The 16,041-nt window shown below is 31.0% G+C and overlaps 1 protein-coding gene across 1 annotated transcript; it reads right to left on the reverse strand.

Moving 5' to 3' along the window:
• Positions 1–1,532: 1,532 nt before the first annotated feature.
• On the reverse strand, positions 1,533–1,927 carry LOC142231759 (larval cuticle protein 65Ab1-like). The gene is made up of 2 exons (XM_075302402.1): positions 1,806–1,927; positions 1,533–1,737 (listed from the first exon to the last, which is right to left on the reverse strand). Exons 1-2 carry the CDS (start codon positions 1,925–1,927, stop codon positions 1,533–1,535), a joined length of 327 nt encoding a protein of 108 aa, XP_075158517.1.
• Between the last annotated feature and the right edge of the window lie 14,114 nt (positions 1,928–16,041).

Genomic DNA, 16,041 nt, shown 5'->3' on the forward strand with positions numbered 1-16,041 from the left:
GATAAAAACGCTTCAAATATAGCCTAAGACTTATTTTGAGGATTTAGCGTCATTGATTTAAAGTTTTTTTTTGGAATTAAGAAAACGTTTTTTAGTTTGAAGTATCCGTTATAATTTAGATTTTTACACTGATATTTGATTGTACGTGAGTATCTTTATAAATAAAAAAAATAATTAAAATTAGGATACAGATCTCATTTATTGAATTTTCATTGTATTTTTCTGGTATATTAAAAAAGCTATTCACGTACAAACAACTGCCAGTTTAAAAATCCAAATTATGGCGGATATTTCGAAGTAAAAAAAATATTTTCTTAATTCCAAAATAACTTTAAACCAAAGATGCTAAATCCTCCAAATAAGTCATAACCTACATTTGAAGCGTTTTTATCTTAAATCTAACGATTAAATATTTCATTTAATTTAAGGACGATTTCTTTAAATCAAAAATGTGTTTCTTTACTTTAATGAAAATTTGCCTTAGTTTAAAGTCATGCAACTTTAACGAAGGGACGCAAATTTTCAAAATGTGTGTCCTAAATTTAATGAAAAAATATTATAAACTTTCTTTTAATTAAAATTTCATCATTTTAAAGAAATTTGTCCTTAATAGTGTGTGAATTGCGCATCCTAAAATTGAGGTTCCGTAATCTTTAATATCACGTAAATATCTTTTTCAGTGCGGTTCCAAAGATTTGGGTTTTGTGTACTTGCTTCTAGGAAGCATATATTAATTTTTCAGTTTTTCAGCTTTTTTTCGAAGTCCTTTAAATACGGATTAACGACAATTTTATTTTCAAAATTCAGGCTCGACTTCCAGTAGAAATTATGCTATGTTTCAAGTAAAAAACTTCTTTAAAATAAAGTGTGGAAAAACATGTCCTATATTTTATTGATTTTTTGCTTTCTAGTCAAGATGCAAAAAGACAACAAATTTAAAGACAATTTCATTAAATTTAAAGAATTTTTCTGAATAATTAAAGTCAAGTTGACCATAGCCCAAACATTTTTTCTTTCAGGTTAGTCATGTCAAATCTCTTAATTAAAAGGACAATACGACTTCATTGAAAAGTTTATCGACTTATGGACAAGGAAAAAAACTTTATATTGGAGAAATGCGTTTTCTGTGCTAAGCAAAATTTGCATTCTTATTTTAAAGACAAGAAATCTTTGACGTCACGACAATATTTTTTTCAGTGTGGAATTGCGGCTTATCTCCCAAAACTATATCAATGATACCCCACAAATGCTAAAGTTTATTATATCAGTATGGGTGGTTTAGGGTATGAAATAGTCGGCCCCGCCCGACATTCGACTGTACTTACTTAGGCTTCATAAAATTAAATTTGGGATTATAAAATTTTCATCCACTATTTGCGATATATGGACAAAGATGTCAAATTTTACAAAAATCCAATTTATAAGATTATCCCTTGCATCTCTATTTAATTCCATTCGATTAATTTAATTTACATCATTTCGATTTTTATGTCAGTCGTAGAAATATTCACATACATGAAATTAATTTATTTTTATTTCTCATGCAGAGGCAATGTTGGAAGATGATCACCAGAGGGATGGAAACCTTTGTCATCGGCAATATAGTGAACAGTATAAATGTTTCCATCATGTTGATCTCTCCAAGAATAAGAACCATGAACAACAATTGCTTGCTCCTTTCCATAATCCATGAGTCTACCTTCTTCAATACGAATGGTACCATCACTGGTTTCGAAACTGTGAAAATACAAAAAAAAAAATAGATATTACATATATGTCGTTGAACCATAAAAATTTAGGCCTACTTCATAGAATAGTTATCATGATCAATTTTCGAATTTGCCTTAATAATTTCAGCATTTCCATTGGGTCTAGGAGCTGCCCAAGTAATGGCAAGCAAGCCAGCAAAGACAATAAGGACCTTCATTATGAAGATCGACTATTGATCCGTTTGTGTTACTTCTGATTATTCAAGTGAGTCTAGCAAATATTAATTTTTTAGACTTTATAATGCTAGCCATGTTTTTTGTAGAAAACTTGTTTTTTTTATTACAAAAATTTTTAAATAATAATAAATAATAATAATAATATCCGAAGAGTTGCCAAAATAATGATCAGTAATAAGAACCTTCATTATGAAGATTGACTATTGACGTGTTCGTATTACTTCTAATTGTGTTGTCAAATAACATATTATTATTTTTTATACCCTTCACCACTACAGTGGTACAGGGTATAATAAGTTTGTGCATTTGTATGTAACGCCAAGAAGTAATGGTCATAGACCCATCTTTTAGTATACCGATCGGCTTAGAATTAAATTCTGAGTCGATTTAGCGATGTCCGTCTGTCTGTCTGTCTGTCCGTCTGTCTGTATATGTAATTTTGTGCACAAAGTACAGCTCGCAATTTAAATCCGATCGTCCTCAAATTTGGCATAGGGCCGTTTCCTGGGACTGAGACAAACGCTATTGGTTTTGGAAAAAATCGGTTCAGATTTAGATATAGCTGCCATATATATTTATCCCCGATGTGGTCATAGTTAGCGCGTTTAACAACCGATTTTCTTGAAATACCGTACATCCAAATATTTTATGAATCTCGAAAATCTTGCAAAATATCAGCCAAATCGGTTCAGATTTGGATATAGCTCCCATATATATCTTTCGTCCGATTTAGACTCATATGACCACAGAGGCCAAAGTTTACTACCGATCTTCGTGAAATTTTGCACAGAGGGTAGAATTGACATTCTACCAATGCTTGGTAAATTTGATTGAAATCGGTTCAAATTTAGATATAGCTCCCATATATATCTTTCGTCCGATTTGAACTTATATGGCCACAAAAGCCAGAGTTTTGCCGTGATTTGCTTCAAATTTTGCAAAAGGGGTACGTTTAATAGTATCGTTAAATGTGTCAAATTTTGTTAAAATCGGTTCAAATTTAGATATAGCTCCCATATATATCTTTCGTCCGATTTGAACTTATATGGCCACAAAAGCCAGAGTTTTGCCGTGATTTGCTTCAAATTTTGCACAAGGGGTACGTTTAATAGTATCGTTAAATGTGTCAAATTTTGTTAAAATCGGTTCAAATTTAGATATAGCTCCCATATATATCTTTCGTCCGATTTGAACTTATATGGCCACAAAAGCCAGAGTTTTGCCGTGATTTGCTTCAAATTTTGCACAAGGGGTACGTTTAATAGTATCGTTAAGTGTGTCAAATTTTGTTAAAATCGGTTTACATTTAGATATAGCTCACATATATATCTTTCGCCCGATTTGGACTTATATGGTCTCAAAAGCCAGAGTTTTGCCCTGACTTACTTCAAATTTTGCACAAGCGGTACTTTTAACGATACTATTGTATGTGCCAAATATGGTCAAAATCGATTCAAATTTAGATATAGCTCTCATATATATATTTCGTCCGATTTGAACTTATATGGCCTCAAAATCCAGGGTTTTGCCGTCATTTGTTTCAAATTTCACACAAGGAGTACGTTTAGTAGTATAGGTAATTGTGGCGAATTTGGTTGAAATCGGTTCAGATTTAGATATTGCTCCCATATATATCTTCCTTCCGATTTGCACTCATATGACCAGGGGGGCCAAAGTAATACTCCCATTTACGTGAAATTTCGCATAGATAGCAGAATTATTATTCTAACTATACATCTCTAATTTAGTCAAAATCGGTTCAGGTTATATATAGCTCCCATATATACGTACACCAGAGTTGGGGAAATATGGTAGACTGTTACATATTTTGGACCCATTTTCAATGGAAGTTTCCTCCAATTAACTGGATAGCGTTAGCCGATTTAAATTTTAATTCTAGAGATTTTGTAGAAGTATTTAAAACAATTGTCTCCTTTATATAGGTTCAAGCAAATGTGAAGTACTTGAGATGGTAACACAAATTTTGGCCTACATAGGGGTGAAGGGTATAATATAGTCGGCCCCGCCCGACTTTAGACTTTACTTACTTGTTTTTACTTTCTAAATGGTAAAAACAAACTTGTTTTTTATTAAAAACGAATTGAATTTAAATACACGCTCACAAAAAATCGCTTCTGTAACATATACTCCCAAACATATTTTGCTTCAAGCATATACATTTTTGGGTATTGCCCAAACATTTATATGTTTGACTCTTCCAATATATAATATGTTTGAGAACATATTGGTCTAAACAATATATGTTTGGGTAGTTTAAGTTCCAAACATTTTGTATTTTTGCATCCAAATTCAATAATGTTGTCTTCCAAAAAACAATATGTTATTATGTGAACATATAATATGTTTGGAAGCATTTTGAACCCAAAAATATTATATGCTTAAAAAAAATTCTCCCAACCAATATTGTGCTCAAAATTTTATTTATTTATTCATATATTTACAATCATAATGAATTATGAAAATAAACAGGTAATATAGGTGCTAACAACATAGGTTTTCGACCTGAATGCTCAAAATTTTGTTTCTGGCCAATTGTATATTCCCCGACATCTTTCTCACTTCCACGAAATTTTTTAGTTCTTAGCACCTTTTTCTGTAATACAAACATTGTAGAAGAAATTATTCAATTTTATGATTTTTTTATTTTAATTTTACCTTTTGCCGGACGGGGATTCGAACAGCGGACCACACAGTTTGTAAGGATCAAAGAAGTAGCTGATCAATTGCCCAAGGAAAAATAAAATGTTAATTTTGTAATAACAAGCAACAACCACCAACTTAATTCAATATCGCTCCAAGCTACTAAACACAAATATGTTTATAGGCTATTTCTAAATTAATATATGTTTGCATCCAAGCATATTATATTTACAAACATTTTATGTCCCAAACATAATATGTTCTAACATATTAACATATATGTCCCAAACATGTTATGCTAGTTTATGAACATTATATGCTTGCACTAAAAATATTGTGTTTAAAAATGTGTGTTCCAAACATATAATGTTTATAGCCAAACATATGAAAAACAGTCTTTTTCATCCGTGTATATGGCTTCAGAAGCCAGAATTTTCCCATGGTGTGCTTTAAAAGAGTACAACTGATAGTGTCGTAAAGTGTGCCAAATTTGATTGCTATCGGTTCAGATTTACATATAGCTCCCATATATCATTCGTCCGATTTACACTCATATAAGCACAGAGGCCAAAGTTTTACTCCGATTTATGTGAAATGTTGCACAGAAAGTAGAATTAACATTCTTACTATGCATATTGGTCCATAATTATATATAACCCCCATACAAACCGATCCCCAGATTTGACCTCCGGAGCCTCTTGGAGGAGCAAATTTCATCCTATTCGATTGAAATTTGTTACGTGGTGTTAGTATATGGATTTTGCTTGCGGAACCTCTTGAAACAAATAAACAGAAACAATTATGAACAAAACGAATGTTTTTTTTAAATTTCAATTCATGTAAAAATATAAAATTAAGAATAAAGATGTTAATGAATATCAATATAAAAGAGTTTATCAATTAGTAGTATATATTTGGCAATTTTTCTGTTCATTAACAAGATTTAGGTTAAGATTTAGATATAGCTCCCATATATATCTTTCACCCGATTTACATACACCCAGAAAAAAGTGCCTTCGTAACCAAAGGGAAAAAAAGGGGAAAAAAAATGTAGTTCGGCCAGGCCGAAACTTATGTACCCTCCATCATGGATTGCGTAGAAACTTCATCTAAACACTGCCATCCACTATCGAACTACTTAAGTTGCGGTAACGCTTGCCGATGGCAAGGTATCTTAAAATCTCCTAACACCATCTTCTAAATTGTATGTAAGTCCATACGTGGTATATATTAAATCAAAAAAGATCGATCCAAAGTCAGTTTGACAAAGTAGACATGCTCTTCCAAGAGGCTCCGGACGGAATAAAATCTTGGTAGATTATTTTTGGCTCGAGTGGCAACCATGATTATGAATCGAATAAAATTTGAACAAAATTTTCTATAGAAATAAAATTTTGACAAAATTTTCTATAGAAATAAAATTTTGACAATGATGAAAATTTTATTATGAACCGAATAAAATTTTAACAAAATTTTCTCTAGAAATAAAATGTTGACAAAATTTTCTTTAGAAATAAAATTTTGGTAGATTATTTTTGGCTCCAGTGGCAACCATGATTATGTACCGATATGGACCAATTTTTGTGTGATTGGACCAATTTTGGTATGGTTGTTAGCGACCATATACTAACACCATGTGCTTAATTTGAACCGGAGCGGATGAATTTTGCTCCTCCAAGAGGCTCCGGACGTCAAATCTGGAGAATGTTTTATATGGGGGCTATATATAATTATGGACCGATATGGACCAATTCTGGCACGGTTGTTAAAGATCATATACTAACACCATGTTCCAAATTACAACCGGATTGGATGAAATTTGCTTCTCTTGGAGACTTCGCAAGCCAAATATGAGGATCGGTTTATATGGGGGCTATATATAATTATGAACCGATGTGGACCAATTTTTGCATGTTTGTTAGAGACCATATACCAATATCATGTACCAAATTTCAGGCGGATCGGATGAAATTTGCTTCTCTTTGAGGCTCCGCAACCCAAATCTGGGGATCGATTTATATGGGCGCCATATATAATTATGGACCGATGTGGACCAATTTTTGCACGGTTGTTAGAGACCATATACCAATACCATGTACCAACTTTCAGCCGGATCGGATCCAATTTGCTAATCTTTGAGGCTTCGCATGCCAAATCTGGAGATCGGTTTATATGGGGTCTATATATAATTATGGACCGATGTGGACCAATTTTTGCATGGTTGTTAGAGACCATATACCAACACCATGTATCAAATTTCAGCCGGATCGGATGAAATTTGCTTCTCTTTGAGGCTCCGCAACCCAAATCTGGGGATCGGTTTATATGGGCGCCATATATAATTATGGACCGATGTGGACCAATTTTTGCACGATTATTAGAGACTATATACCACTACCATGTACTAAATTTCAGCCGGATCGGATCCAATTTGCTCCTCTTTGAGGCTTCGCAAGCCAAATCTGGAGATCGGTTTATATGGGGTCTATATATAATTATGGACCGATGTGGACCAATTTTTGCACGGTTGTTAGAGACCATATACCAATACCATGTACCAACTTTCAGCCGGATCGGATCCAATTTGCTCCTCTTTGAGGCTTCGCAAGCCAAATCTGGGGATCGGTTTATATGGGGGCTATATATAATTATGGACCGATGTGGACCAATTTTTGCACGATTGTTAGAGACCATATACCAACACCATGTACCAAATTTCAGCCGGATCGGATGAAACATGCTTCTCTGAGAGGCTCCACAAGCCAAATCTTGGGATCGGTTTATATGGGGGCTATATATAATTAAGGACCGATATGGACCAGTTTTTGCATGGTTGTTAGAGACCATATACCAACATCATGTACCAAATTTCAGCCCGATCGGATGACATTTTCTTCTCTTTGAGGCTCCGCAAGCCAAATCTGGGGATCGGTTTATAGGGGGGCTATATATAATTATGGACCGATGTGAACCAATTTTTGCACGGTTGTTAGAGACCATATACTAACACCATGTACCAAATTTCAGCCGGATCGGATGAAATTTGCTTCTCTTTTAGGCTCCGCAAGCCAAATCTGGAGATCGGTTTATATGGGGGCTATATATATTTAATTTCTGCCTCTCCTTACTCTCTCTCTCTCTCTCTCTCTCTCTCTAAAACATCTCTCCATACTCTCTCTCTCTCTCATACACATGTAAGCATGGCAATAAGCACATGTTTGCGTGTGCGTCTTGAAAAACAAACGGTAAAAAGTTAAACAGAAAACTTGTCTGATGGGCAAACCTTAACAACATTTACGTTCTTTTCGCTGAAGAGTGCACAGGCTCATTACAGTTTCGTTGTGAATAATAAACATCGATGGTGGGTGAGTTAAATTGGTGTTTTTTGTATATTCGCAAGAAATTTATTGTACATTTTTAATCTTTAGTGAAAATGCCACGGGGAAGTGAACTTTCAGATGAAAAAGGCGGAACAATTGCCGTAATGAATCTTGGTTGCAAAAAATTTGATAAATGGACACGGCGATACGATTATCATTTTTATACCTTTCACCACTACTGTGGTACAGGGTATAATAAGTTTGTGCATTTGTATGTAACGCCAAGAAGGAGTAATCATAGAACAACCTTTTAGTATACGGATCGGCTTAGAATTAAATTCTGAGTCGATTTAGCGATGTCCGTCTGTCTGTCTGTCTGTCTGTCTGTCTGTCTGTCCGTCTGTCTGTCTGTTGATGTATTTTTGTGTGCAAAGTACAGCTCGCAGTTTTAGTCCGATTGTCCTAAAATTTGGTATAGGGTCCTGTTTCGGCTCAAAGATGATCCCTATTGATTTTGGAAAAAATCGGTTCAGATTTAGATATAGCTGCCATATATATTTTTCACCGATCTGGTCATAATTGGCGTGTATATCAACCGATATTCCTCAAATTCCGTACATCAGAATATTTTATGTGTCTCGAAAAACTTGCAAAATATCAGCCAAATCGGTTCAGTTTTAGATATAGCTCCCATATATAGCTTTCGCCCGATTTACACTCATTTGCCCACAGAGGCCAATTTTTTGCTCCGATTTAGTTGAAATTTTGCACAGGGAGTAGAATTAGCATTGTAACTATGCGTGCCAAATTTGGTTGAAATCGGTTCAGATTTAGATATAGCTCCCATATATATGTTTTTCTGATTTCGACAAAAATGGTCAAAATACCAACATTTTCCTTGTAAAATCGCCACTGCTTAGTCCAAAAGTTGTAAAAATGACTCTAATTTTCCTAAACTTCTAATACATATATATCGAGCGATAAATCATAAATAAACTTTTGCGAATTTCCCTTAAAATTGCTTCAGATTTAAATGTTTCCCATATTTTTTTGTAGTAACATTGTGTTCCGCCCTAGTGCATTAGCCGACTTAAATTTTGAGTCTATAGATTTTGTAGAAGTCTATCAAATTCTGTCCAGATCGAGTGATATTTAAATGTATGTATTTGGGACAAACCTTTATATATAGCCCCCAACACATTTGACGGATGTGATATGGTATCGAAAATTTAGATCTACAAAGTGGTGCAGGGTATAATATAGTCGGCCCCGCCCGACTTTAGACTTTCCTTACTTGTTTGGTCTTAGAAATAAGAGGCTTTTTTCTTAAGTGAAAGTCACAATATATGATTATTAAATTACCTAATTTATCAATAAATATTATTTCCTACTGTATATAAATCATATTTCAAAGATCTTAACAAAAAATAATGCTACGTAACAGCAACGTAATTATTCGTTAATACTACGAAATGTATTCCATAAAGGGTTTCGTAAATATAACGTAAAATTACGTTGTTATAACGAAATGCTACGTTGGCTGACTTTTAATGAAGAATTTCGTTAATACAACGTAGAAATTCATCGTATTAACGAAACTTTTTCTACCAGTGTGAACTAAGGCTAATTTTCCTTAAAGTAAAGAAACACATTTTTGATTTAAAGAAATTGTCCTTAAAATAACTGAAATATTGAAACTTTAGATTTAAGATAAAAAAGCTTCAAATATAGTCTAAGACTTATTTTGAGCATTTAGGATCTTTGGTTTAAAGTTTTTTTGGAATTAAGAGAACATTTTATACTTTGAAGTATCCGTTATAATTTGGATTTTTAAACTAGCATTTGTTTTGTACGTGAGTACCCTTATTAATAAACCTCGAAAAGAGAATGAAAATTTGATAAATGAGATCTGTATCCTAATTTTAATTTTATTGGTCCTAGATTTAATGCCAGATAGGTCGCTAAAAAATTTCTTTAATTTAAAGAAGCCGTATCTTTGGCTCGGAATCAATACCAAAATCTTTAAGAGAAGGTCAAAATCTTTGGATCCAAGTGTAAATATAGCTTCCATATATATCTTTCGCCCTATTTAGATTCGTATGACTACCGGAGGTAATAAATTCACTCCGATTTACTTGAATTATTGCTCAGGGAGTACAGGTAACATTTTAGCAATGTGTACCAAATTTGGTCAAAATCGACAAAATCGACATGTGGGCAAAGTCCTCATTTATATGTTCCCCCAATTTAAGTAAATATGTCTTAAATACCCACATGCTCCTTATAAAATCGCCACTGCCAAAACAAAAGCTTGTAAAAATGACTAAAATTGTCCTATACCTCAAGTACATATCTATCGATCGATAAATCGAAATTGCATAAAAATGGCTTTAGATTTCAATATTTCCCATACTTTGTTACTAGCATTGGTCTCCGCCCCAGTAGCGCCTTCTTTTGGCGCTGACCTATTCATTTAAATATTTGTAAACGTATCGTCTATTATTATAATTTCTTCATTCATAGTGAACCACACACGTTTTGTTTTCATTAGAAATTATTTGAGTTCCAAATCACATTTCAAGCAAATGATTTTGTTTATCTAGTTTGCATAAAATTGAATTAAAAATATATATACAACAGCACCTATAACTGGTATTTCTATCAAATAATTTTCAAATCGCTACTAAACATTTAAAACAAAAGAAAGAAGTCAAACAACTTCCTCTGTTTACTTCAGAGTACCATGGACGTTTATAGATGGTCTTCCCATTAGCCAAGATTTGCATAAACAAACCAAATCGTTCCACGATTGACTGTCACAAAATTTGGCAGATGCGCTTGAACAAATTTCAAAGAATAATAAAGCAAACAATTTAAGAATATAACATAATGTGTTTATTGTTCAGCATTCATAATTCAAAAAATATTTAAATTTTATGTTATTTAAAGCCGTGGAAATTAACACATACCAAAAAATCAGAGTTGATAGGGGCGGCATAGTAACTTTGTTCACTTGTTTGTAATGTCATGTGAATATATGTCTGTGGCCCCATAAATTCATGATAACTTAAGGCAAATCGGAGTAAAGCTGTCATTACACGTTGGATTACATTCACGGTTCCCACAGGTGGTAGGATTCTATCAAAAATGGTAGAAATAAAATATGGACAAATTTTTCTATAGAAATAAAATTTTAACATAATTTTATATAGAAATAACATTTTGACGAAATTTCCTATAGAAATAACATTTTGATAAAATTTTCTTTAGAAAAAAAAGTTGAACAAAATTTTCTATAGAAATAAATAAAAATTTTCTATAGAAATAAAATTTTGACAAAATTTTTTATAGAAATAAAATTTTGACAATATTTTTCATAGAAATAAAATTTTGACAAATTTTTCTATAGAAATAAAATTTTTACTAAATTTTCTTCAGAAATAAAATTTAAACGAAATTTTATAAGGAAAAACCTTGGACAACATTTTCTATAGAACTAAAATTTTTTGACAAAATTTTTTATAGAAATAAAATTTTGACAAAATTTTCTACAGAAATAAAATTTTGACTAAATTTTCTATAGAAATAAAAATTTAAAAAAAAAAATATAGAAATAAAAATTTGACAAAATTTTCTATAGAAATAAAATTTGTTTTGTTATTGTTGGCTTTTTTCTTTAATCATTGTTGTTGTTTTTGATTTCAGCTTAAAACCATGCATTGACTAAACTACAAGTGTAGCTTAACCAACAGACGGCAAGAATGTTTGTCAAATTTGTTTGGGCAAAGCCCTATAGACTGCAAGATGGATTCAAGATGAGTGTAAATCGCGCGAACGATATATATATGAGAGCTTTACCTAAATCTGAACCGCTTTCAATAAAATTTGGCACATTTGGCTACACTACTAATTGTACTCCTAGTGCAAAATTTCAACCAAATTGGGGAAAAACTTTGGCTTTTGAGACCGTATCGGGCAAAATATATATATGGGAGCTATATGTAAATCTGAACCGATTTCAATAAAATTTGGCACACTTGACTACAGTACTAAATGTTCTTCTTGTGCAAAATTTTAAGCAAATTAGGGTAAAACTCTGGCTTCTGGGGCCATATAAGTCAATATCGGGCGAAATATATATATGGGAGCTATATCTAAATCTGAACCGATCTGAACAAAATCAATAGGGTTCTATTCTGAGCCAAAACACATACTTGTGCCAAATTTGACGTCTATTGGACTAAAACTGCGACCTAGACTTTGATTACAAAAATGTGTTCACGGACAGACGGACATGGCTACTCATGGCGACTCAGGAGCCCACCCTGAGCATTTTTGCCAAAGACACCATGTGTCTATCTCGTCTCCTTCTGTGTGTTGCAAACATATGCACTAACTTATAATACCCTGTTCCACAGTGTGGCGCAGGGTATAAAAAGAGGAAGCACGCTCAAAATAAACCCAGCCAACTGCACTCAAATCGATGATTTGACGGTGGCAAAGGAAAAGAGATATGTTTGAACGAATTTATTTCGGCATAAGCCGGCTATCATGTAAAACCTTTTTTCGGAAGGTTCAAGTGTGGTTTACTTTTGGGTTCAGTGAACTGCCTGAATTTATTCTGATAATTGGTTGATAGTTTTGCTGCAAGTAGAGGATGCTGATGAGAAATGCGGTAATTCCGTAACGTGGGTCCATCCAACAATCTCGCAGTCAATAGGGCTTTGCCCAAATACATTTGACAAACATTATTTTTCTCTGTTGGTTAAGCTACACTTGTAGTTTAGTCAATGCATGGTTTTAAGCTGAAATCAAAAACAACAACGAAATAAAATTTGGACGAAATTTTCTATAGAAATTAAACTTGGACAAAATTTTCTATAGAAGTAAAATTTTGACAACATTTTTTACAGAAATAAAATTTTGACAAAATTTTTTATAGAAATAAAATTTTGACAAAATTTTTCATAGAAATAAAATTTTGACAAAATTTTGTATAGAAAAAAATTTTTGACAAAATGTTTTGTAGAAATAAAATTTTGACAAAATTTTTCATAAATAGAAATAGAATTTTGACAAATTTTTCTACAGAAATAAAATTTTAACAAAATTTTCCATAGAAATAAAATTTGGACGAAATTTTCTATAGAAATTAAACTTGGACAACATTTTCTATCGAAATAAAATTTTGACACAATTTTTTATAGAAATAACATTTTGCCAAAATTTTTCTATAGAAATTAAACTTGGACAAAATTTTCTATAGAAATAAACCTTTAACAATTTTTTTTATAGAAATAACATTTAGACAAAATTTTGTATAGATATTTTTCTATAGAAATAAAACTTTGAGAAAATTTTCTTAAGAAATAAAATTTGGACAAAACTTTCTATAGAAATAAAACTTGAACGAAATTCTCTATAGAAATAAAGTTTTGACAACATTTTCTACAGAAATAAAATTTTGGTTAAATTTTCTATAGAAATAAAATGTTTACAAATTTGTTATAGAAATAAAATTTTGACAAAATTTTTCATAGAAATAAGATTTTGATAAAATTTTTCGTAGAAATAACTTTTTGACAAAATTTTTCATAGAAATAAATTTGGGCGAAATTTTATATAGAAAAAAATTTTAACAACATTTTTTATAGAAGTAAAATTTTGAGAAAATTTTCTATAGAAATAAATATTTGAGAAAAATTTCCATAGAAATAAAAATTTGAGAAAATTTTCTTTAAAAATAAAACTTTGAGAAAATTTTCTATAGAAATAAAATTTTGAAAATTTTTTCTACAGAATTTGACTAAATTTTCTATAGAAATAAAAATTTGAGAAAATTTGTATAGAAATAAAATTTTGACAAAATTTTCTATAGAAATGAAATTTCAACAAAATTTTCTATAGAAGTAAAATTTTTACAAAGTTTTCTATGGAAATAAAATGTTGACAAAATTTTCTATAGAAATAAAATTTTAACAAAATTTTTTGAGGAAGTAATTTTTTAACAAAATTTTCTATAGAAATAAAATGTTGACAAAATTTTCTACAAAAATAAAAATTGCTAAATTTTCTATTAAAAATAAAATTTGCACAATATTTTTTTTTTGTTGTTTGGTAGGTTTTTGGTAAAAATTTCTCCAAATTTTAGTAGTTATAATGACAATAATACTTCTCGTTAATTTTTGAATTGTTATTCTCAAAATGTAATGCAGTTGGCTGTTAGTGACTTAATCAAATAGAATTAATGGTAGTATTATTAGATATAATTATTCACATAATTAGGTATTTACTTAAAAAAAAAATAATATGTAATGTAGCGGTAATTTTGGAGATTTATCCGTTTCGGAATATTCTTCAAAAATATTTGATAATTATTGTGTTTTGAATTAATGACATTACCATATTATCTTATATATATATATATATATATATATATATATATATATATATATATATATATATATATATATATATATATATATATATATATATATATATATATATATATATATATATATATATATATATATATATATATATATATATATATATATATATATATATATATATATATATATATATATATATATATATATATATATATATATATATATATATATATATATATATATATATATATATATATATATATATTATTATTTTTTTTGTTTGTTTGTTTATTTGTATGTTCCGAGTTGGCTCCGAAACGGCTGAACCGATTTACTTGAAACTTTCTGAGATCGCAGGGGGCGTTCATGTGGTGAAAATAGGGTACCTCATTTTTTGACACCTGGTCGCGGAGGGGGACCTCCCTTTTATCGGACTTTTTGAAAATTGGACCAAAGTTGACCGATTTGCTTGAAATTTTCATTGAAGATTGGGGTTGGCATCTAGATAAAGATCCGCTACTTTATTTTTCGATATTTGGTAGCGGAGGGGGACCTCCCCTTTGTTCGACTTTTTTAACACTGAAAAAACAGTGAACCCTTTTCCATTGCAAAATGAACTAAACTGTAGTAATATTGACCATGATTTAGCCCTTAAGATTTTTTTCAACTTGTCTAGTTTATAATTTTCTTAAATTTTAGTTCATCTATAACATTGTAGTTTAGTTAATTTTTACAACACCATAAGATTTATATACCCCTACCAAGTTAAAAAGTTAGTATTATTTTGGTTTACTTGCTTATTTTGTGGGAAACCCGATAATAAAAATTGGTTAACAGTCTCTTTAAAATGTCGACGACTAGACTATTTTTAAATCAATCATTCCACAGTATAGAGAAATTAAATAATTAAAGGAACAACAAACCGTTTTACTATTATGAAAATGTTCATACATTAAAATAAAACTATCTTTAAGCAAAAGTTCTTTATTATGAAAACTTATGATGAAAGTTCTTAATACAATGTATTTTGTGAATAAAAATTATGATCACGTGGAACAGAGAGTAGTTCATTTGAACCCGGTGTTTGGACATTTTGACTTATCCTTTTTTATTCATCGTAGGAAGTTTTTTCACATATCTTGCTGGAAAAAATGGAAACAATAATTAAAATTATTCAAAATTAACACCATGTAATGAAATATAATTTTTAATTCTTCATTTTAGCTTGTAACTTACCATATTTGGGGCATTTTATCAAATGGTGTAAGGAATTCAACTTTTTTTTGGAAAACGTATCTCATAAAATTTGTACCTGAAACAATTAGAGAAATAATGAAGTTTTCTAAATAAACTCATAAAACTGTGTTGTTATCTTTAAATTTTCATTGAAAGTTGGGGTTGGCATCTAGACAAAAATCCGCTACATTATTTTTCCATATTTGGTCGGGGAGGGGGACCACCCGACAGTGAAAACAAAACTAAACTCCCCCGACTGAAATTTTACGGAAAAAATGGGTGAGGTTATGAAATTAATTTCAGGTTCTTGATTTTGTTAATAAAAATAAAAGGGCATAGGGAGACATCCGCTTCTCTTAAGTACATACAGAGAAACAATTAAACTTTACAGAGTTACTTTAAATTTACAGAGGACTGGGGAGAGGTTACGATATTAATAGTTGATACCTGATTTTGTGATATTTGGACGGAAGAGAGGCCGCCCCT

The sequence above is a fragment of the Haematobia irritans genome, chromosome 1 (assembly GCF_050003625.1).
Source record: "Haematobia irritans isolate KBUSLIRL chromosome 1, ASM5000362v1, whole genome shotgun sequence".
NCBI lineage: Eukaryota > Metazoa > Arthropoda > Insecta > Diptera > Muscidae > Haematobia > Haematobia irritans.